The 23,775-nt window shown below is 46.0% G+C and overlaps 2 protein-coding genes across 5 annotated transcripts in view; one reads left to right on the top strand and one right to left on the bottom strand.

Annotated features, from left to right (window-relative positions):
• The first annotated feature begins 3,048 nt into the window (after positions 1-3,048).
• MED28 (mediator complex subunit 28) lies at positions 3,049-8,618 on the top strand. Of its 2 annotated transcripts, XM_055326077.1 has the most exons (5): positions 3,049-3,251; positions 3,812-3,878; positions 4,962-5,074; positions 6,557-6,780; positions 7,932-8,618. In XM_055326077.1, exons 1-4 carry the CDS (start codon positions 3,102-3,104, stop codon positions 6,752-6,754), a joined length of 528 nt encoding a protein of 175 aa, XP_055182052.1. In that variant the 5' UTR covers positions 3,049-3,101; the 3' UTR covers positions 6,755-6,780; positions 7,932-8,618. The 2 variants fall into 2 exon arrangements, with proteins under 2 accessions (XP_055182052.1, XP_055182050.1); XM_055326075.1 differs by having other exon boundaries at positions 3,052-3,251; positions 6,557-8,618.
• Positions 8,619-11,924: 3,306 nt separating this feature from the next.
• FAM184B (family with sequence similarity 184 member B) overlaps positions 11,925-23,775 on the bottom strand; it is a 134,696-nt gene continuing 122,845 nt past the window's right edge. For 2 of the 3 annotated variants that reach the window (XM_055326483.1, XM_055326485.1), the window contains exons 12-18: positions 23,211-23,374; positions 20,748-20,920; positions 19,662-19,808; positions 17,411-17,528; positions 15,685-15,789; positions 14,495-14,694; positions 11,925-13,160 (exon numbers count right to left, since the gene is read on the bottom strand). In XM_055326483.1, the coding sequence (XP_055182458.1) occupies positions 13,067-13,160; positions 14,495-14,694; positions 15,685-15,789; positions 17,411-17,528; positions 19,662-19,808; positions 20,748-20,920; positions 23,211-23,374 (1,001 nt within the window). In that variant the 3' untranslated portion in view covers positions 11,925-13,066. The remainder of the gene's footprint in view (positions 13,161-14,494; positions 14,695-15,684; positions 15,790-17,410; positions 17,529-19,661; positions 19,809-20,747; positions 20,921-23,210; positions 23,375-23,775) is intronic. The other variant, XM_055326484.1, reaches the window with a different exon arrangement.

A 23,775-nucleotide genomic window follows, 5' to 3' on the forward strand; every position in this document is an offset into this window, starting at 1 on the left:
TCTGGTGTGGCCTTTGGTATTCTGTTATTACTGTAAACCCAGTGACAGCATATTACAGCATAACTTGCCTTTTGGCTGTGTTACGTGATGGTACAGTATTTTCTCAATGTTAATAACCACTTTAGGGCACTCAGTGATGAGTTTATTAGTTGATGAGGTAGGTGCTATTATCCCCATATAAGGAAAAGAACATGTCAGCTGTGTCATCAAGCTAGTAATTGGGAGAGCATTAAACACTAGGGGGGCAGAGGTGGCGTTCCTAATTGTTACATTGTTATGCTTTCCATTGGTTCAGTGACTTGACTTGAATGGATGTGGGATATATTTTGTGTTAAAGAACAAGACCAATAAGAGGGACTGTTCATAAAGTATTTGCTTACCACCTGGAACTACAGCCACTCAAAATTCTCCTTATGCAGATTTAGGACAGAGTTCTCCTTTCCTTTGTATCTAGGTGAACGAATTATCCATGAATAGGATCTACCTTTTTTTTTTTTTTTTTAAGGACTGAATGTTTGAGTTTTTTGGAGTTATTTTTAATATTTTATTATTTTTTAAAACATTTATTTGAGAGAGTGCGGGAGGAAGGATGCAGAGGGACAGAGAGAATCTCAATCTCAAGCAGACTTCCTAATGAACACGGAGCTTGACATGGGCTTGATCTCACGACCCTGAGATCATGACCTGAATCGAAATCCAGAATCACAAGCTTAACCAACTGAGCCATCCAGGCACCCCTATTTTTAATATTTTAAACATTTGACATGTAAGAGGATATTATGAGTTTCAAATGATTTATAGAGAGGGAATGAATATGGACATGCATATTTGTGTTGTTTCTCAGAATTAAAGGAAGTCAGGCAGGAATAGTGAGTAAAGAAGTTCCTCTGCGTATCCATGTCCAGAAGCTCCTTTGTCAAAGATGGAGAAGTGGAACCACTGGCTTGTGGAAGGAAACTAGAATTAGATTTCTTCTCAGTGACTCCTAAGGTGAAGCAGGGATTTGATACAAAGCTTCCTATCTGGCTTTTTATAAACAGGAACAAGAGAACTCTTGTGTTTACCGGAGTGTGGGATCCAAAGGGCAGGACTTAACCCTGGATTCATGTGCTTATCTAATCTGGCTGAGATGAAATTTAGTTGTCACTGCAGGTGCATTTATTTGGCTGCCAGGTATTACACAAACTCTTGACTCATCTCAGAACCACACTCTGAGGCAGGTGGTAATTCCCATGTCTGTGTATCAGCACTAGGCATGGCTATGGTGAGCACCAAATCCAAAATAGTAGTGGTTTAGAATATGGTAGTATTAAGAGGTAGCTGAAGTAGGGAATCCAAAACTGAAGCAGCCCCATGGTCATCGGAAATCCAGGCTGGGAAATGTGTATCACCACCTAGCTTCAAGGCGCTCTTGCAGTCCCAGTTGGCAATTGGAGTTGAAGACTACATGTGGATGAGAAGTGTCTTTTACTTTTGCAAAAATGTGAAGTGATTCCAACTCTTTTGTTTTTATAAGTTAACATATATTTAAGATATTAATAACAGTAACTGGCTTATTTAACATATTTTTTTGGATTGTTAATACCTAGATATTTTACCTATTTTAAGTTTTAATTGAATACTGACACAACCCATACGTGTTTGTAGTACAAAAATGTTTGTAGTACTCAATATTTTAGGAGTGTAAAGGGATCCTAAGACTTAAAGTTTGAGAACTACTAGAGTCCCCTAGTTCCCTTATGGTGTTGTTTTTGTTCAGTCAACAAATATGCCAGGCAGTTTTGGGTGCTGAGAATACAGGTGAACAAGAAGGCAGGCCCTAATTTCACAGAGCTTGTACTCCCACTCCTGTTGGTGTATTTGTGTCAGGTGACTTTGTCAACGAAGACAGATGAACACGGCCATTTCAGATGAACAAGGTAATATGTAAGTGCTATAAAGAAAACTAAACAGGGTGAAGTAAGTGGCTGGGAGGGTGGGGCTAATTTAAATTGACACCAGGACGATTACTTTTGGTTTCTGTTATTTTATTTATTCATCAGAGACACAGGCAGAGGGAGAAGCAGGCTCCCTGTGAGGAACCTGATGTGGGACTCGATCCCAGGACATCACGGCCTGAGCTCAAGGCAGATGCTCAACCACTGAGCCATCCAGGTGCTCCTAAGATCACTTTTGCTCTGAGACCTGATAAGCAAAGGGGAGCCTCTGTTTTTTCTGGTTACTTCTGCCTCCCTGGCTCCAGCCCTACTGGCCTTTCTGTGGTTCCTTAAAATATGCCAGGCAGGTTCTTCAAGCCCCCTCCCCCCCCCCCCCCCGCACACACACCCCGGTCTAGAAAACCTTTCTGGTTAAATTTTCATTTTAGTCAGTCTAGCCCCGATCTCTTTAAGAAAGACTTCAACCGCCCATCTCAAATCCATCACTAGCCATCTCCTTACTGGGCTTCATTTTTTTTCTTAGCACTTACCTCTATGCGGTATTGCTATGTATATATTTGTGTGTGTGTCGCTTTCCCACAAAACCAGTAGTAGACTCTACAACAGACACTCGGGTGATCGTTAAAATCCCAGAATAAACAGAGCCTAGGACATGGAAGGCTCGGTAAATGCAGGTAACTGTAAAAATTATAACGGGGGAAAATAAACTTTGCTTCTGGAAAGGTAAGTTAGTGCTAAAGGGAAGTTACTGAAAGACCGCATAGTGGCTTTAGTGTAAGCACAAATATCTAAGGCGGGAGGAGCTTCAACACCCTCAGGTGTTTCTCTGCCCCAACCCGCCCCTCCGCACAGAGGATGGAGGAGTGACTCTGCCAGTTTGTTCCCGCTCCATCCACCGGGCCCAGATTAGTCACTGGAGCACGGCAGCGCTCAGTAACTGCGCAGTGACTGGGGGCCTCCCTCCTTCCGCCAGCCGCTTACCTGAGCCCAGAGGCCGAGAAGGCTTGGCCGAAGTGAAACCCGCACTCGCAGCTTCCGCGGAGCCCAAGGTCCGCCTACGGCGCCCGCAGTCACGTGACGGGCTGCGTCACGTGAGCCGCGGGCGCCAGTTCCTGCGCAGGCGCAGCCCCCCCGCCCCGCCCCCGCCAGCGCGTCGTTCCACAAATGGCGGCTCCGCTGGGAGGCATGTTCTCCGGGCAGCCACCTGGGCACCCGGGGGACTCCAGGGGCCAGCCTTCGCTTCTTCAGGCCGCGCCAGGCCCCCCGAGAGCTTCTAACAGTACCTTGGTGGACGAGTTGGAGTCCTCTTTTGAGGTAAGATGAGATCGGCACGTCTGTTTTCCCAGACTCCCTTCTTCCCTGAAAGGGAAGCTGCGCCCTGGGCTCTTGTCTCTTTCGGCGATGCCCGCCTCGGGCTTACAGATTCGGGGGGGTGGGGCGGGGGCAGGCTTGCGGACCTGAGTCCTTTGCTTTAGTCTGCACGCTGAGTGCTGGCCGGAGTTGTGCGCGGGTCCGCGGGCGGAGACGTGAAGTTCGGGTTTCCCAAAGCACGTGGACCTGAAGTTTGCCCTTCCCCCAGCCCGGGACCCGTCTGGGTTCGCGGCGGGTTGTTCGGGTTCCCCACCCCTCCCCCGCCCGCACCCCCTCCGCCTCCCCTCTGGGGGCCCACTCCTGGTCGCTCGCTCCCGCCTTCCTGCGTGTTGAACACTGGCTCATCCACCACGGTAACGTCAGCCTGCTGCGCCCTGGGTCCTTTCCGCCGGGCTCCAGACCCGGTCGGCCCACTGAAGGATTCCAAGACAAGTCCTTTCTTGCTCTGAAGTAAGGTTTTTGACATGTGAATGACGTTTTTCTTCCGTGTTTGGATCACACAGGCCTGCTTTGCCTCTCTTGTGAGTCAGGACTACGTCAATGGCACGGATCAGGAAGAAATTAGAACTGGTAAGAATTCGCTCTTTGTAGACTGTGTTCGTGCCTTCATTCAGCAAGGTTTCTTTTCTTTTTTAAAAAAATTTTTATTTATGTTTTCATGAAACACACAGAGAGAGGCAGAGACACAGGCAGAGAGAGAAGCAGGCTCCATGCAGGGAGCCCGATGTGGGACTCGATCCCCGGTCTCCAGGAGCATGACCTGGGCTGAAGGTGGATGCCCAGCCGCTGAGCCAGCCGGGCTGCCCTCAGCAAGGTTTCCAACTGCTGATTTTACACTGGATGTGTTTCAGTTCTATTTGTATCCTAAGAGAACTTTTCCAGGGAGTAAGATTTATGCAGCCGTGTCTAGATGGCTACTGTTCAGTTTACTAATTGACATGTCACTCGTAATGATCGCCTTAAAATGAGTTTTCCCTTTTGGTATAGGACAGTGACAACCAACAGTGCATACTGCTCTTTTTTTATTATTATTATTTTTTTCTTAAAAAAAAAAGTTCTGGGGCTCCTTGGGTGGCTCAGCGGTTTGGCACCTGCCTTTGGCCCAGGGCACGATCCTGGAGTCCCAGGATCCGGTCCCGCGTGGGGCTCCTGGTGTGGAGCCTGCTTCTCTGTCCTCCTGTGTCTCTGCCTCTCTCTTTCTCTCTCTACATCTATCATAAATAGATAAATAAATCTTTAAGAAAAAAAAAGTTCTGATTATTTTTTGAAGGTGTCACAGAGAAAAGTCCCTTGTACTTCCCCTACCTGAATTCTTTCCCCAGAGGCAACCAGGGTTTCTGACTTTTTTTTGTACCATATTTTACATGTTACATTTTAACTGGAAGTCATGATGCTAATTGCTAAAATCTCTGGGTTTTCGCTCTTCAAGAGGAACTCTTTTGTGTTGTAAGGTATCATTTACCTCATAAAAGCACAAATTATGTGCTATTTAATGTTGGTTAATACATGGGGGTTGGGAGTCAATATCACTCCTGCGACCAAAATTAAAATTTCAGATTACATCTATGGAAGGGTGATGTTTTGATATTTTGACTGTTCATTTATGAGGAAGATACATGTATCTAGTGTTTTTCTTAATATTTTTTTTATAAGGTGTTGATCAGTGTATCCAGAAATTTCTGGATATTGCAAGACAGACGGAATGTTTTTTCCTACAAAAAAGATTGCAGTTATCTGTCCAGAAACCAGAACAAGTTATCAAAGAGGTAGGAACTCACTTTTCTCCTCAACTTTAAGGAAGAGCACGTTATCAGGGTTCCCTCTGTGCCTTAAATGAGATACACACCCCTTTCCCATGGGTTACAGTAGGTCTTTATAAAATGAGTATAAATGTTGCTAGTGGGGATCCCTGGGTGGCGCAGCGGTTTGGCGCTTGCCTTTGGCCCAGGGCGCGATCCTGGAGACCCGGGATCGAGTCCCACGTCGGGCTCCCGGTACATGGAGCCTGCTTCTCCCTCTGCCTGTGTCTCTGCCTCCCTCTCTCTCTCTCTCTCTCTCTCTCTCTGTGACTATCATAAATAAATAATTAAAAAAAAAAGATTTTTTTTAAATGTTGCCAGTTGTCAGTGTTGAGGACAAGCTGGGCAGGTAGTGGAGTGGAGGTGGCAAGATGGGCTTCCAATGGAGCAGTTTCATTTACTGGCTTTTATGGAAGACTTCTTACAGAAAAGGTTCTGCTGCCTGAAAAAGGTGGAGAAGCCATTAATGTAGATGACAAGCTCATTTTGGAAGGAAACATCCCTGGCTGCCTTACACACGAGATGGGTTCAAGTTTTGTTCAAGGAATCAAAGATTAAATGTTCTGTTTCAGGTTCCTTGAGACTCAGGATTTCATTTATCTCAGTTGTTTGAAACTGGGGCATTTGGAAATGTGTTGGGGTTGTCACAGTGACTGGGAAGCTTTATTGGCATCTCGTGTTTGCGGCCAAAGCCTGCCTCGTGCATTGTGGAAGGGAGAAGAATCATCTTGCCCAAGAAGCCTGGATGCCCCTAATGAGAAGCTCTAAATCGAAATGATTTGTTTTGGTACTTTTTGGAGTAACTATTCCCAATTAACTGTAACCATTCTATTTATTCATTGATATCAGCTGCTGAGAATGTGAAGGGTAAGATGATATTTTTACAGTTTTGTCATGTCAGATCATTTTCTGACTCGAACACTTGAGTAAGAACATAGGTGTGTTCAGGGCCAGGCCTTAAAAAAGAATTATAATGCTAGTGTTCATTTAAAAAGCCCTGGAAATAGATTCTAATACTTCATTCTGAATGCATAGGACAGTGGTCGTGGACTCTTTATAGACTGTTGTTAACGTTTGTTTCAGATTCTCAGTGTTTTGGATTCTGAGCAGTAGCCTTTGGATGGAGAGACTGGGAGCCTGGGGACCAGGATGGGAAAGAGCCTGGTTTTCTTTGGCTGCTTTTTGGTACTTTAAAATATTGGAATATTGGAACATCTGCATTACTTATTACTTTTCTTATGAAAAATAAAAGCCCTCAGTGTTAGGCAGGCATCTTCCATTGGAGGAGTTGCTCTGGGTTGTTTGGGTAGTGGAACCAACCAGGGTAATGGGCGTACAGTGGTTGAATAGATTCTCTTGTTTTGAATTTACTTCTTGGTGCTCTTACCAAATAAGAAACTATTTTCATTTTTCCGGAGTTTGCTCTTACTTCGTTGTCTTCGTTTGTAGGATGTCTCAGAACTGAGGAATGAATTACAGCGGAAAGATGCTCTGGTCCAGAAACACTTGACAAAACTGAGGCATTGGCAGCAGGTACTGGAGGACATCAACGTGCAGCACAAAAAGCCAGCTGAAATCCCTCAGGGCTCCTTGGCCTACCTCGAGCAGGCGTCTGCTAATATCCCTGCACCAATGAAGCAAACCTGAGTCAAAGCCGGCCTGAAGGTGATCCGGTGTGTGAGCCTAAACCCAGTGTTGACAAACATCACTTCTTGTGGACACATTTTGGAAGAACTCTTTACCAAAGAAAGAGATGATTTTTGTTTGATGAGTTCACCTAAAGTTTTCCGTTTATTTTTATAAGCATTATTTCTCGAGTACTTTATAAAATGCCTCTATAGTTTGGGTAAATCCAGTAAATTTTCTTGTCTTTAGCAAAGTTTAGACTGTTAGTGTGATGCCACTTACAGATTACCCTTTTGTGTTTCTTTTTTTCTGTTTTGTTTTGTTTTTGTATGACTTAATTGTGTTTCCAATTTTAGATTAGTTTGTGTGATATGATATGAGAATGAGAGGATGAGGGTTTTAGTTTTAGACCTTTTATGACAATTATCCCTTAGTGAGTACAGAGAAATAGGTAAATTTGCATGTTTCAAGACTTTAAATTACCTCAAGAAGAGGAATCTAATACAGTGATGTTTGTAATGCATCCAGAGCTCTCAGAATGAGATTTTATAAATAGATTGAAAGGATTATAATATCCTACGTTAGTGTAGTAATAGTACAGTAGGATCCTTATGTTGATGTTGACTTTTATTTGGGGAAGTTTATATTTTGTGTGGTATTTTTCCCTTTTTGGGGTGGAGGTGTGTAGTAAGAGCAGTGATAAGATAAATTTTTACATTCTGCAGGGATGAGTCAGTTTAAGGGGACAGACCTTGTTTTTAGCATGACAGTTGAGGCAGGCATTCATGCAGTATGAGAAGTTAAAGTTTGCTATGATCATCTCTTTTTATTTTGAGTTTTGTTTGTGTCATTTTTGTTTTTTGTAGCAGAATTTTCCACTAAAGGATGGTCTTTGCTAATAAGTGACATTGATTCCAAAAGACTGGGGCATCCAGGTGGGGAATGGGCTGTAGGGGGTGACCCTCAGCAAACTCCCCATCCTCAAAAATCATGGGAGCTTCAGTGTTTGGGAAGACATTTTACCCTCTTGTTGGTTACACGGACCAATGAGATTTTCTTTTGAGCCGCCCTTAAGAAATACAGAAGGGCATTGCTCTTGGTGCTCCCTAGATGGGATTTTCCTTTTTCTGTTGTTTACAGTCTCTTATCAGATTACATTTCCTAATGTAAAACAAATGCTCTATTGTTTTCTAAACAGGCAGTACTTCTGCAGCCAGGCATCCTGATTTGTTTTGTTTCCTTCAGCCTTGAAGGCTCCTCCCTACCTAACATTGACATCCATCCATTCATGGTTGTTTGGCCTGGATGCCACCTGGTCCCTGAAGCCTCTGCGTGCTCTCTCTGCTGCACCCCAAGGACATAGGACTTGCTGTCTCTTTGCCAGCCTTGTTTGATTCTCCCTGGGGGGGGGGGGGGGCATTAGTGATTTGTATCTCTCTCTGTGCCCCTCATGAGAAGTAGGCATTGTTCCCCTCTGAATGTACAGTGACCACTTATTTATCTTTTATGCGTAATGCTTATTATTCATTTTTGTTTGTGTGCATGTGTGTAGAGTATAAAGCCTGGGGCCAACCCCCCAGTATAGATTAAACAAAGCTTTTAAAAGTAGTTCTTACTCACATTATATGACATCAAGGTTGTTAACCTGGCCACCTCACACCAATTAGAAGCCCTGATTGGCAGCTTTAGATTTCTTGATTAAAAAACCTAAATAAACGGGTTAAGTTTTAGGCAGTCATTCATTAATAAAGAGGTTCTTACTGAAAAGATTGAGAACTATTCCATTTGGTGCTTAGTGAAAATATTTTGAATTCATGTAAGTACCAATTAATTGCCATTTCTTTATTCAAAAATTTTCTGTCAAATAAATAATTTTTCAATCTTACTTGTTTGTAAATATCTTTTTTCTTTTAATGACCTCTTAATTGTTGATGAACATAGCAAACCCTCTGACCTGCTGTCTCCTTCAGTGAGATGGTAAACTATCAGCTGGGATTTCCCTTACTTTTCCACTCCCAAAGTGACAAACCTCCCCACCCCTTCAGGGCATCCTTTGGTTCTTGCTATTTCATCTCCTGAAGTGCCTATCCTTTGTAAGACAAGCCTTTTTACTGGGGTCCTGGGTCCCAGGTAGTTGGGTGGTGGCCATCCCCTACATTGTAGTCTACTGGATCATTCCCGCCAGCTCAAAGAGTTCGTCTCTCATCTTCAGCATTCCCCTGGGTGCCCATCTCCCTGCCCCTTGTTCACAGTCTCCAGCGTCTCTCCTTGTCCCTTCTTTCTCTAGGCTGCCCGCCCACCATACCATCACTGTGCTATGACGGTTACTAGCCACTTTGCTCTTGCAAAATGGAATGGATACTTCATCTTCTTTACTTGGATTCATTCTCTGTTACATCTTTTCTACTCAGCTTGTCAATGTTGACATTTCTGAGTGGTCCTGGACTCCTGGAGGCCATGGAGGAGTGCTGCTCAGTTCTCCCTTCAAGAGAGTCACTGTGGAGAGGACAGTTACCAGAGCTCCGCCTTCGGGGGTCAGCTTCACACATCCCAGAAAGCCATGCTCTCCTGGCTGTGAACCAAGCACAGTTGGGGTACTTGCACCAGGTCATTTCTGCCCAACACGGGACTCTCCTCGTGGGAGTCTTTGCTCTGGAGCTTCCCCTGGCCCGGCCAAGACTCCTCAGTGTTGTCTTGTCTGAGCCTCTTTCGCCCAAATCTTCCTTGGCCTCCCTTTCACAAGCGTCACCTTACACCCGTAGTCTGAAGGCTCTTCCTGTCTTATTCTTCCTCTCCCCTTCATGGTACACATGATTTTTCCAGAAAAGGGGGAGAAAAACGTATCCCTAGTATCCAGACACTGATCCAGATTTACTAGGCTATGTTACTCTGTTAGACACAAACAGTCTCAGTATACCAACCTCAGACAAAGTTGCTCTGAGACCATGTAAATGCAAGACAAAAGCACCTTGTCATTTTGTCTAAGCTCAGAGAAAAAAAATAAGGTTACAGCATAACCCATGAAACATCCTCTGGCTAAAATGATGTGTTGTTTTTTTTCTTTTAACCATTTTCAGCTTCATCTTCACTCTAGTCTGCTCCCTACAGTTAAGGTTTTTTTTTTAGGCACTCAGTCATAGAATTGCCCGCACTTGTTTATAGCATCCAATCTAGAGTAAGCCCTTGCATCCTTAGACTGTGCTTGAAATCACCCAGCCAAAGCCAAAATTCTAAAATAGGTTCTAACACCCATTTTCTGAGAAGCCCTACCATTCTCCATGATAAGCATTCTCCCCTTACTACAACGAGAAATAAACCCAACTTGTTCAACTATAGATGTAAATGGTGGTCTCTGAGCTGGGGGCATTGAAATCCCCAGGTAAATGTCTTAAAACTCTCATTGTGTTTGGGGATATAGCTCCTGGACAACCTGACATGGATATTAGTGGCTGTGGTCTGAGAGAGTAGACAGGATGAGATTTGGGGCTTGTCTCATGCACTGTCCAACTGGCAAGGAAGACCCATGATGGTAGTAACCAGTGCCCCAATGGCTGCAGATTCCACCAGTGGTGCCTCAGGGAAACGTTCCAGTGGAAGGAAACCTTGACAGTACAAGGATCAAACATGGGAAAGCAAGAGGGAATATTATACACAAGAACAGTGGAGTTGGCTGGTTATCACTTCACCGTCTTGACTCTCCTTGGAGGAATAATGACAAACTAACAGCACTTAACAAATAGAATAAATCTTTAAAGTAAAAAAAAATAATAATAAATTCCATCCTCAGGGTGATGGTGGAGATTAGTGCTACCAGGATATACGGAGAGCAGTCCATAACACAGCTCCATTTAATTTCTCAACCTCGCCCTTGCAGAATCCAGATGGATCATGGAGAATGAGTAGAGACCAAATAGCCTCAAGTTCAACTATTGTGTTGGATGTTACATGGATGCTAGCAGAGCTAATAAAGGCTCAGGTACATGATATACCACCATTGCTTGTGCAAGTTCATTCTTTTCTACCCTAATTAAGAAACATTTTATAGCAATCTTCCTTTCCAGTTTTGCTCCAGCAATACGTTAGCCCTATTGCCTGTCGCAATAGGGCCTACCAAGATTTATCACCAGATCTTGCTGTTTCTCCCTCCTGACTCAATCCTGAATCAGTTCATTCTCTTCGTCTCCACTTTTCTTCCCAAGCTATCACCGTCGTCTGGACCACTTGCTCTTGAGAGATTGATAGAATCAGATTATGCACACAAAAACTGGAACAATGTCTTATCTATCAAATTGAATTTCTTCGTCAGTATTATCTAGGGTACAGAGAGGTAGGATTTTATTCCTGTTGGTGAAGGTGTAAACTTGATAGAAACTTCTGGATGGTAATTTTATTACATCAGAATGCTTAAACCTGTATGTTTTGATGCTTTACTCAAGGAGTATGTCCTGAAGAAATAAATGGTAGAAGCATGCATAGATTTAGTTAACAAAGATGTAATTATTGCAGGGTAAAATCTAGAAATTTAACCATCTTTCACTCACTTGCAACAACAAGAAAGAAATTAAATAGATGTAGAGTCTCAATACTCAGTCCCTGCAGCAGGTGTCCTGCTGAGTTAAAGGACAGTCATCAGGAGTTGCAGTGTTGGAAGGTTTCGATAAACAGAACTATCTACATAGTTTTAAAAACACAAAATACAAGCATTATCCTACAGTGCTTACCTTAAGCAGGAAACAAGATAACTAAAAAAAAAAATGTGATACTAGGGCACCTGGGTGGCTCAGTTAAGCATCTGCCTTTGGCTCAGATCATGACCTCAGGGTCCTGGAATGGAGCCCTGCATCAGGCTCTCTGCTCAGCTGGGAGTATGCTTCTCCTTCTCCCGCTGCCCCTTCTCCCCACTTCTATGTGTGCTCACTCTCAAATCTTTTTAAAAATATGATATTGAAAAATAACATGGCATGTTACATGTCTGGTAACAAGTATTGGTATTTAAGAAATTAAAGGGCCACATGTTTTGATCAGATAGTGATTTTACCTTTAAATTGTGAGTTGTAACTGCATTTCTCAAATGACATATGGAAGCAGCTACTTTTAAGATGATCTAATTGAGGTTGATGTGAACTTCCTGTTTCCAAGCTCTGTCTTCATCTAATTTCACTTTTCTTTGGGAAAATACAAGTCACATCTGTTTTTATTGCCCAGTTTTAATTTTATTCAAAGAGCAAAGGTTTGACAGTGCATAGAATAAACAACTGTTTACGGCCACCTGTGGGGCCAGCACCAAAGGACTGAGAACATATTTGGCCCAAATTGTATTGAGTCTTGTCCAGTCGCACTCCTCCGTCAGAAGGGCAGACAATTCGGTGTGGACTGACAGGTCAGCACCGTGAATGGCCAGTCCCGATTCCCTTTAATGTGCCAGGCATCCATGCAGTGGGGAAGCAATGCACCATGAGACAAAGGGCCCAAGCTCAAAGACCATGGGTTCAGTAGATCTTTGACTTCATAGAATACTCTAGAAACCTTGACAAGTGACCAATTTGAAACTACAGTCACTGAAACTGAGGTATGATGGGGTGAGGCTCAGTTATTCACGGGATAACTCTGGCAGTGGTTAATTCCAAGTCCTGATTGGTATCATTACCCATAATATTTTGCTTAATTCTCGCAAAGTCCCTTTTGAGGTAGGTGTTATCTCCTCTATAGTCTACTTCATGTCCTGGACCTCTGAAATCAAAGCATTCAATCCACGTATGCCAAGGTCTGCTACAGTCCACTCCTAGTGTTGCCTCGTTTGTTTTTTTTTTTTAATTGGCTTTCATGAGTGTTTCAAAGTTTGTTTTCTTCTTCCTACTGAGGTTGAATGTGCATTTTGGAATAGTGTCATTTACATAGAAATACTTTCTAAATGGAGATGACACTAGCTTTCTAAGGAAAAATGAAACCACTTTTAAAGTAGACCATGGAAATCACAAAGCCTGATTGATATTCCATAAAGCAGAATGAAATCTTACGGACACTAGAAATACAATGTGAAGGTTGTCAGCAACATCAATAACATTTTCCTATGGGTGCCTCTTGATAACATGATTTTGGGGGGGGTTGTGTGGGGTTTTTTTTATCTTAATGGCAAGAAATTTTTTAAGCACTGGCGTCACAATGAAATAGGAAATGTTAATGCCAAAATTTGCTTTGACTATTATATATAAATCATATCACAAGCAAGTTATTTGGTTGGTTGGTTGGTTGGTTTAGTTCATTCCTTCAATCAGATGCTTTAAAAGAAATGTTTTTCAAATGTCCTCTTTGTGATGGATCCCAAGAATCAGTTTAGAAAGAAAAATACTTGGTAAACCATTCCTGGTGGGCAGAGCCCTGTTTCTGCTGGACTTCTTTGGGTTGGGCTGTTTCACCATCTTGTGTCCTAAAAACAAGCGAACAAACAATTTTGTTAGGTAGTTTTGAAGATTACTCAGCAAATGACTTAATACATCTCTATCTTTTAGGGAAAAAATCTGCTTCTTTACTCCTTGAAAGACAGTGCAACGTAACTGGCCAACATTCATAGCTGGAAACAAGTTGTGAAAGATGGGATGGGGAGGGAAACACCTAATTCCCATTTTGAAAATAAGTCTTCAGTTTTACTTAAGACTAATGAGGCATATCATGTAACCTTATTTCAGGCACAAACAATAAACTTCATAAAAAATAAGGAGTGAAATAGTTAATCATCACAGCCTTACAATGTCTGGCTTCTTTAAAAGCTATCTAATATGTTCTAGCATCTCAGTAAGACTGCGGAATTAGCCTAATAAATTGAAAAGAGGAAAAGTAAGCAATAAAGTATGTTGTATACCTGCCTGAATGGTCTCTATCTGCATTTGTGAAGCTTCATATAAAACTGGGAACCCAGCTTTACACATAGGTGTGTGCTCCTGAGATGAACCCTAGGCTAGAGTCAGGAGTTGGCTCTAGCAGTTAAAGAGGGCTGTGCTCAGGGATCCAGGCAAGCCTAGAAAGTAAAATTTTGCCTCTGAATGGAAGATTGGATAGGAGGGAGAACTAGTAAAGGGAAAACTCACATTCCCAAAAGAGAAACATGTTGGAAGGGTTTCTAGGAAAATAAGATGGTACCTGAGATCATCATGCTGCCTCAGCTACCAAATCCACAGATGAAAAGGTCTTAAAACTTCAAGATGATTCAATAAATCTTGAGAAATAACCTTAATAATAATAGTGGAAATAAACAATGCTTCTGTACCAGGTCCTGTGTTAAGCATGTCTCAGATTCATTCCTTTAGTGCCAAATCAGTCTGATGAGATAGGTGCTATATTATCTTTGTTTTAGAGGTGAGAAAGTGGAGACCCAGTGAGGTCAAGTAACCTGCCCAACGCCACCTAGCTAAAAACAAGGAGGACCAGAATTTGAATCCAGATCTCAGGGTCAGATGATGAGGGTCCATCTTCTGTGTTACCCACGCTGACACGACCAACTAAGTTTAGTGTCCCTCGTCTAATCATCCGTGGGGGGAACAAAAGGCTTTCTGGAATTTGATACCAAGAATAGTACTTCCTCTAAAGAATGACATCCTTCCTCTTACACAGCCTTCCCATTTGGCTGGATTGTAATTTGTCCAAGGCAGGGCTTGTTTTGCTATTCTTTATGTCTGCCTGAATGCTGGGTATTGAAGAGGTGCCAGAAAGGAATCCAAACTCCCCTTCTATTGATGGAAACTGGAAATTCTAGTTTCCCCCTACCTCGTGGCAGTTTTCACATCTAGAGACTGGGTGGGTTTGTAAGGCTGGCCACAGCTGGGGCTTGGGTCCAAGCTGGGTGATTTAGTTATCGGAGGGGCGCTGATCCTCGAGCTCAGATCGCCACTCAGAAAGTTCTTTGCGTAGGAGGCAAGGTTTGGCACACTGACGACTCGGCTGGGGACTTCCTCCATCTTCTTTTTCTGTTTTGTATGAAAAGAAAGGCCTGTTAGTGCCACCCCAAAGAGGCATTATTGTAAAAGCAAAAAGGCCCACCCAACCAAAACTCTATGGGAGGGGAGGCGATAATTTTATTTATATATTTACATGTTAGTTTTTAAAGCATTTTTTTCTCCAGTCCACTTTATGTTTTAAGATATGCTAAAACTGATGGGGATGGATATGTTTTGTAATTCAAAAAATTTTTTTAGACTTTAGAAGGCCATATAAAACCCCCAGCTGGAGCTAGGCCCATTGTCCTCACAAGTGTTACTATTTCTAGAGTGAAACTTAGATCTTGCTGCACTGAGAGGCATATATAAAAATTATAAGGGTGCCTGGGTGGCTCAGCTGGTTAAGTGTCTGCCTTCAGCTCAGGTCATGATCCCGAGGTCCTGGGGTCAAGCCCCATGGGGTGCTCCCTGCTGAGTGGTGAGTCTGCTTCTCTCCTCTCCCCCTCTTGTGTTCATTCTTCCTCAAACAAATAAAACCCCTAAAAAAATTATAAATGAGCTCACGTCAGTTCAGGTTAGGTTAGGTTTACTGTCCTTTGAACTATTAAAAAATATTTTTTAGCACTTTTAGGATTTTGTGATAGATGAGAAATATGGATGTGAATATTCTCATCATGACAAATTCCAAAAACATATACAGGGAAAAAAAGTTAAGAAGTGAGAGATTCCTGCTCTTTACTCTCCTTCCTGTCCCCCAGATGTGACCATTATTAATAGTGACATGTTTATTTATAGGAAATTTGGAGGATAAAAAAAACCATAAAAATTATAAGTACACATAATCTGCCTAGCCAGATATAAATACTGTTTGTTAGTAATTTGGAGTATTTCCTGTGAGTCTTATTTCCAATGGCTATCCCTCTGAATGTAGGCCAGCCCACTGACAAATGAGCTCCAGTCACCTTCAGGAAAATGAAACCAGCAAATTGTATAATGCTTGAAACCAGAAAACCAAATTACCTTCATGGAAGGGGTCAGATACCCTGGGTGAGGATTGAAAGAGAAGGATCGATTACGATGCGACATGGCACTGGGGAAGGCTGCATAGTGAAATCTTCGCTCCTCCTGGAAGAACAATACAACTGAGTCCACATGAGCCCAACCGTACAGCACTGGGTTTAACCCAAAGGAAGATGGCTGTGTGAGGGCAGGTTACAGAGTGAAGGAGAGTCGGGGGAGGGAGGGGGGGGTCAGTGGGGATCAAGCTGCCATCCTGAGGCTCTGAGGAAGCACCTTTACTCCTGTGGCCTTTGAGTCCCCAGCTTCTCTTGTATAGGAAAGGGCAAGCTTATGATCCAGGTACTCTTAGCATCTGAAAAGAGTCTACTGCAGAAAGTTAATAATTAAGACAAAGAAAACAAACCCCAGATACAATCACTATATGGCCAACCTTATTTATGTGTGTCATTGTTCACTTTTCTCTTTCCTGCTGTATTAATTTTAAAGCAAATCCCAGTCATTGCATAATTTCATCTATAAAAATATCAATATGTGTCTCTAAGAGATAATGACTCTTTAAAAAAAAAAACCACATAACCATAATACTTTTGTCATATTTAGCAAACAAGCTGTTCCTTAGTATCTAATTTTCAGCTAGTGGTGAAATTTTCCTGATTGTCTCATCAATGTACTGACAAGAAACAGTGGTTGGGGCAGGGATAGGAATGGGACTGAGATCTGAGAGACATGGCTGTGTGTGTGGAAGGCCGTGAGGCCATGCAGGCCACTCTAAGACTGTGTATTTTACTTGGAAAAGGATGGGAGGCCATGGGAGGCCATGGGAGGTGCTGAACAGAGCCGTGCTGTCATCTGACATATTTTCCTAAGATTGCTGTGGTTGATGTGAAGTCAGCATGTGGGCAATAGTCAAGTGAGTGGGGAGACCAGTGGTTTTCCACTGTGCATCTGATGGGCTTGGACTAAAGTGGTGGAGGCAGACACAGGGTTGGGGAGGGGGGTTGGCTGCACTTCTGATGTGGCTGATTATCCCACTGTGGGCTACACCGACAGGAGTGAGTCGAGACCCACTGTCTCCAGGGCTGAACGTAAGCCAGGGGGAAGCAGTCCCTGCCAGTTCAGCTGGGGTGATATGCTTCCAACCAGACCCATGAGCACCAAGAGGCTGGGTGATACCCAAAGCGGTGGAGGAAGTATCAGGGCACAGAGATGTGAGGTGGACAGGCCGTGTGACCAGGCAGGGGTGGACGGAGGGAGGGGCTCTCCCCAGAAATAGCCTCAGGCTTTGGTGGCTGTTGGATGCAGAACCAGAAGGAGAAAACTCTTCTCCCTAAGGAGTCCAGGGGGTGGCTCGCTAACTGCAAAGCAGGTAGTCATTTTTGCAAAAGGAAGGTCAATAAACAATGACTGGCTTGATTGATTCTACTAAAATTCAAACAGAAGGCAAGCCATTTTAGATTTTCCCAATTCCGTAGGTTTAAAAAAATAAACCACTCAGCATCAGGTAGATGCTGGGGAACTTGAGTGATTTTTTTTTTTTGCTTTATTTTCCTGTATTATTATTATTATTATTTTTAAGATAATAGGCAAACGGAATCAAGGATCTTTTGGAGGTGGTTTTAGGGTTGTCAGGATTAAAATTGCAGGTACCCAGAGCAGAGCCAGGTGCAGAGTAAATAGCCCTCCCGGGGGACTCTGCAGGGCCCCGCGGTGGCCCTGACAGCCTCACCATGAGCTGCTTGATGATCTCCTCTCTCTCCTTCAGGCGGGTCTGCAGGCGGCCTATGAGCTGAGCATCCTCGGGCCTGGACGCCCCCTTCCCTGGCTTCTCTCCGGAATCTTTGAGTCTGTCGGGAGCAGGCAGGCAGTTAGCCTCCTACCACCAGGACCCGCGGTGGCGGCGCTGCTCTGAGCTTAGCCTGGCCAGCCAACCAACCTATTCACGAAGGGGAAACCAAGGCCCTGGGAGCTTGGCTGCAGAGCTCAGGGTGGAGCCCAGGACCCCAACTCCCAGTCTGACCTTTGCTACTTCCCCAGAGGCTGCGGGGCCCAGGAGCCAAAGGGCTGTGTGTGCTACACACGCTGCCCTCAGTGAAGCGTCAATAATCAGGGAGGTCGGGCAGCCCGGGTGGCTCCGTGGTTTAGCGCTGCCTTCAGCCCAGGGCCTGACCCTGGAGACTCCGGATCGAGTCCCACGTCGGGCTCCCTGCATGGAGCCTGCTTCTCCCTCTGCCTGTGTCTCTGCCTCTCTCTCTCTCTTCTCTCTCTCTCTCTGTTGTTTCTAATAAATAAATAAAAATCTTAAAAAAAAAAAAAAAGAGGAATCAGGGAGGTCTCCCGAGGGACACAGGCCTCCCCAGAAAAACGCGCCCCTCTGCGAGGCACCGCCCTCCCCGGCCGCCGCTGCGCTAATGCTGACGTGCCTATGGCGCCACCTGCTGGCCTATAGGGAGCATGGCACGCGCTAAGCCAAGGGCAAGAACTCAAGGCATGGTGGGGAGCCAGAGAGGGTTAGGGCTGCAGATGACCTATTGACTGGAGTTGATAAGAGGGGAGTTTGGCACGAGATGACTCGGGATCTAATCCCTACTCTGCCTTTTTCTGGCTATGTAGCCTTTCCCTGGGACCGTCGGTTCCCTCTTCTATAAAATGGGCATGAATCAAGTTGTGAGCTTAAATTGAGTTAATACAATTAAAAGCACTTAGCATGGTGCCCCTCATTAAAAAAAATGGGCATGAAACTGGGTAGTTGTGAGGATTCAAGGAGATAATGGAGCCTGGCATGCGGCAAGTGTCCATTAGCCCATAAAACCTTCCCCTCTGGATTTTGGATGATTTGCTTTGTATTGGAGACAGCGGAGAACATTTTTTAAAGAGCACAATCTAAGGGTCAGACAGGCGACATTTAGATTCACTCAGTGCTGCCTGACATTTAGGTAAGTGGTTTCACCTTCCAACTGGTCTCCCTGCTGCTAACTCTGACCCTCCCCGCCCCCAGTCTTTTCTCCTCTCAGTACCCAGAGACCCCATTAAAAGATAAATCAGACCAGGTCACTCCTGCTCAAAGCCTTGCAGTGGCTTCCCAGTGTACTCTGAACATATCCAAATTCCTTCCTATTTAGAGCAGGGTCTCCTTCATCCCTCCCAGCTATCCCACCAATCTCAATTCCTACCACTCATCTTCTTACTTATTCCTAGCTGTTCAGTTATGTGAAGTAGGCCCCAGGGCCCTTGCACTTGCTGTTGTAGCTGCTGGGAATGCTCTTCCTCCAGATGGCTCTCTCATTTCCTCACCTGCTTGTGCTTAAGTGTCATCTCCTCAGGGAGGACTTCCTGGCCCACCCTTGCCACTCCCTAGACACCGATCCTGTTTTTCTTCTAGCATTTTCACTACCTGCCATGAAGTTAAATGTTTATTTTCTTCTTTCTTTTCTGCATCCCCATCTAGAATCTGTGAGCTCTATGAGAGCCTAGACTTTGTTTAGCTCCGGGCTGTTATTCCAGAGCCTCAAAGAGTGCGGGGACACAGCAGGCTCTTGATAAACGTCTGTTGAATAAATAAATGAATGCATGCACACATATATGAGGGCCCTCGCTTCCTTTATGTGTCTGGGGGAGTAACAATTTCTATTGAAGGGCAGCTGTGAGGCACGTTAGAAGGGGGCAAATGTTCATTAAAAAGAGTAGCCTTGATCCTTCTGATTATTTCCCAGCATGTGGGTCAAACCAAGTCCACAAAGCAGTGATGATTCCTCACAGATTCCCGGTGCTCTGCACAATGAGAATGCAGACTCATAAAGTGATGGGTGACCAACTACCCATATTTGTCCAGGACAGAAGTGCTTCTTAGAACTCAGGACTTATAGTTTCAAAACTGGGGGAGTCCCAGGCACACTGTGATGAGCTGGTTACTCTAATAAAATGTACATCAACTAGGGGCCTAAGCTGGGCCCTAACCTGGGGCCCAAGGCCTTACTTACTCAGCTTCCAGGGCAGCTAGCCGGGCCTGGAGCCGGGCTTGAGCACTGCTGAAATCTGCCACCATGGCCTGCATCTCCTTCCGATGTTCCTGGCGTAGCTTCTCCACCTCCCGGGCCCGCTGGGCTTGCTGATCCTCCTCCAGCAGCCTGCGGGTGGATGGAAGCAGAGCTAGGCTTGCCCAGGCTCTAGGGACTGAACCTCTTGGGCATTGGGGTTTCTCTACCCTCTGTTGAGTGGCTGGGCGGGGGAGAAAATGTGGGGGAGTGGTTCTGAATGTAAAGTCAGGACCCCAGGAAGAGGTCTCTGAGTTGTGCTGTCCAGGATGAACCCTGCTTGTGGGACCCCTTCTCAGCACCTCCTACCCCTGCATTCCATCTGTAGTTCTAAACTTTCCAATAAGGGGGGTAAAGAGCTGTGAATTCAGGACTGATCCAACGTGGATCAGGCAGTAACAGTAACCACCATGGTTGACCAAGTTAGCCAGGGCCAGGGCTAAATCTTGCTTCCATTTCACTGCATTCCAGGACATTCCTGAGAGGTGGTGGTCTTACCTCCACTTGCAGATGAATGAGGGCATGGGCTTGGGGAAGTTAGCTGACTCCAGGAGCTCACCCAGCTGGTTAAAGAGCACACGGCACTGTTTGAACTACTCCATCGCGCTGTCTCCCTAAGGCTGGTTTGGAAGATGCTTTTGGGGGACACCTGCGTGGCAGTGGCATCTGCCTTTGGCCCAGGGTGTGATCCTGGAGACCTGGGATCGTGTCCCACTTTGGGCTCCCTGCATGGAGCCTGCTTCTCCCTCTGTCTCTGCCTCTCTCTGTGTGTCTCTTGTGAGTGAATAAATACAATTAAAAAAAAATAAAGATGCTTTTGGTATGGTTAGGTCTGATTTCATAAATTCCTTGACTTGTAGGGAAACCGGGTTCCCTCTTTATTCCAGGGCAAATTCTCTGCAGTTTTGAGCCCAGCGCACTAGCGCTTTTCACAGGTCTGGAGTAGCACCAGGGAAGTGCTAGCATCAGGGCGTCTTTCCTTTGGGGAGATGGCGAGTGGGTGAGCCTTGGGTCTGAGGCCTGGACACCCACCTGCGCTGGTCGCGGAGCTGCAGCGCCTCCTGCTGGTGCTGTTCCACCTCGGCCCGCAGCCGCTGCACCGCGTCCCGGAGCTGCGAGTTCTCCTCCCAGACGCCGCGCTCCTCGTCCGCCTCTGGTTCCGCGGCGGCCTTCGGGGAGCCGGCCTGGCCCAGGCCGCCCCCCTCCTGGGGAGAGAGGACCCGGGAGGTGTTTTCAGGGCGCCCCAGGCGTGCCGCAGCCCGCGCCGGCCTCCTGCTCCCGATGCAGGGCTCACGGCCCATCTCCAGGTCCTCCCGCGTTGGGGGCTGGCCCAGTCTGGCCCTGGGGAAGCTTGGCAAGGGCGTCGGTGAGCCGAGGATGTGGCTTCAGTGCGGGCCCGAGCGCTCCACCCGCTTCCTGGGCTCCCTTGCTGGTTCTCTACCCCGAGCGCCCTCCCCGCCTGGACGGCACCGCCTGGGGAGAGGCCAGCAGCTTCCTCTTCTCGCCCGGACTTGCAGCACCATCTCCCCTCCAGTTTTCCAGTCTGAGGGCACCTGGCACAGTGGCTGGTATCCAGGAGGAGCCAAATAAACGCTTGCTAAATGAAATGACGCTTGAACACCAGGGGTTCAGAGAGAAATTCGAAACTCTATGTCTGAATTAAATGGGGCCGGTGAACCCCGGGTTAGTGAATGCTGCAGTTTGCAAGGACCGTCAAACAGGCCGAAGGTTTCTGCATTTGCTTATTCCACACGAGGACGGAACAGCTTTGCACAGGGAGCAGCCCGGCCCATGCCTTGTACCTCTTGCTTCCTGGCCTGGGGCTTGCATGTGTGTGACACCCATGGGCACATGAGCACCTGGCACTCACATACATACAACCTGGAAGAGCTCGGTTAAGGTCGTGTGGGGCCATCCTTGACTAATGGGAGAAAGAGCCTGATGAATCAATACCACCCGCCCTGTCCCTAGCTGGGACAGACAAGAGAATGAGGTCACAGGGCTCCTCAGAAGATCCCAGCAGGTGGGACAACACTTACCTGCACTGGTGGCCAACTTAAGGCTGCATCCCTCCCTCTATTGGGTGCCCTCCCTCCCCTTGATCACTCCTGCTGCCTGGGGCTCTTCCTCCTTGCTAATACTCCCACATTTCTTCTCTGGGTGGGTTTTCAGCTGAGGCCTTGCTGTTCCTGCCAGAGGGTTCAGGGCTTCTCTCCGATGAGGTGAAGGTAAGGGCAGGCACCTGGTGGCCAGGTATCCCCTCATCTACCCAGTAATCCTGGGGTTCTATGCACAGCACTCAGGGAGCTTGTCATCACAGATGTCACAATCCTACATTTCCTCCTGCCCCCTTCCACAGGCATAGGTGGCTCCCACCAATCCAGAACACTTATTGGAATATATCCTGTCTTCCCTCACTAGACTTTACTGACCAGGCTGAGCTCTTTGTGATTCATCATTTAATATTTCTCATTAAACACAAATCGTCTTCAGGTGCTCAGTACCAGCAAAATCTTGAGTGACCGGTCCCCATGTCCCCAGGATCTTCAGCAGGGCTGGGACCCCAACTAATCATCGGCATCCACAAACTGCTGTGCCGAGTGTGAAGAGTAGGGGTGGAAATGAAATGAGGCAGACATGCCTGGTTCTCAAAAGACTCCTAGCCCACGTGGGAACACCCATGAAGAGCACCCATGATATGACAGCTGTCTCATTGGACCATGCCGTAGACACCAGTGCCAGCTGAATTATATACTAAGAAGTGCTCTGGTTGCTCAGAGACCCGCGAGGTCACAGGTGAGGAAGGGGGCCCCCTAGAGCTCGCTTCAGCAGTACATACACTAAAATTGGAGGTGAGACGCCTGGCCCAGAGGGTGAGCTGGGAACTGGGGAGGGAGGAAGGCATCCCAAGAGAGTGGACACGTGCAAAGGCCCAGAAGCAGGACGGAGAGCCCACGTTTAGAGCAGAGGGGGACATGGCTGCAGATACCAAGTGTGGCCAGTGGGTGAAGGCTTTTCATTGCCGGCCGTTTGGAGGTCATTCTGATAGCAGGAGGGAGTGACTGCAGCCCTTGTACAGATGAGTACCTGACACTGTGTGGCACATGGTGGGTGCCTGGGAGAGAGGCCTGGGCTGGGAGGAGGTCACTGTGCTGCCTGCCAGGTGGGAATACGGCTGCACGGCTGTCTGGGGAGGTGTTCTGAGGCACTCTGCGCAGATTTGAAGGAGTAACGCTGACTGGCTGATTCTAGGCCTATCTGGCAGTGATCCTCTGAAATGCTACTGTGTCTGAATTTAAAATAACATGCGGCGCTTAAACCTTGTGTTTTGCTTTTCGAAATGGGAGTCTGTAGGCCCATCAAGCATCTCCCAAGGGCCCTCCCCATTTCAGAAGGGAATGATGAGCACCCAGAGCCCCTCCTTTATGATTTTCTCCTGGCAGCCTTGACGCTGCTCCAAGAGGGGTTTGGTGTGAGCAGAATGGGGGCGCTGACCTCTGCAGTGACGGCGAGGTCCTCGCTGTCTCCTGGACACTGGGCGACGGCCTGCCGCCTGCCCAAGCCGCCCGCGGCCCTCCGCTCGGCCTGCAGCGCCTCCAGGTCCTTCTGGTGCTCAGAACAGGCAGCCCGCTGCTCCGACAGCTCCTGCCTGAGGGACTCTGGAGAAGGAAGAGCTATTAACTTTTTAAGAGAAGATAATTTTCAAATGCTAGTAAATTTGATACTTTCCTTTTCTGTTAAGGACTTTTGAGACTCTGTAGGTTAGTTATGGCAAATTATTTTTGAAACATTGTTCCAGTGATTCCATAAGCCATAAGATACCCGGTAGAAGCCTTAGTATAGAGCAAGTGCTCAATGTATATTTGTAAAATAAACAAGTGATATTTACAGTGGAAACTAATGATATTGTAAAAGTGTGTCAATTGCAAAAGATTTCCCATAAACTTACGAAGCTTCTTTGAAAGTTATAGTATATTCAGCGCAGTAGAGCTTAGTCATTCTAATGATATGTTGAAAAATTTACTAGGTTATCTTTCCTCCCCACCAGGGTTTTAATATA

This window comes from Nyctereutes procyonoides, unplaced genomic scaffold, assembly GCF_905146905.1.
Source record: "Nyctereutes procyonoides isolate TBG_1078 unplaced genomic scaffold, NYPRO_anot_genome, whole genome shotgun sequence".
Classification (NCBI taxonomy): Eukaryota; Metazoa; Chordata; class Mammalia; order Carnivora; family Canidae; genus Nyctereutes; species Nyctereutes procyonoides.

What these genes read in the sequence shown, in the direction of transcription:
- MED28 (XM_055326077.1), top strand. Translation starts at nt 3,102, where the DNA reads ATGGCGGCTCCGCTGGGAGGCATGTTCTCCGGGCAGCCACCTGGGCAC. An exon ending in AGTTGGAGTCCTCTTTTGAG is followed by an intron (nt 3,252 to 3,811) that starts GTAAGATGAGAT and finishes TGGATCACACAG; the next exon opens with GCCTGCTTTGCCTCTCTTGT. An exon ending in CAGAACAAGTTATCAAAGAG is followed by an intron (nt 5,075 to 6,556) that starts GTAGGAACTCAC and finishes CTTCGTTTGTAG; the next exon opens with GATGTCTCAGAACTGAGGAA.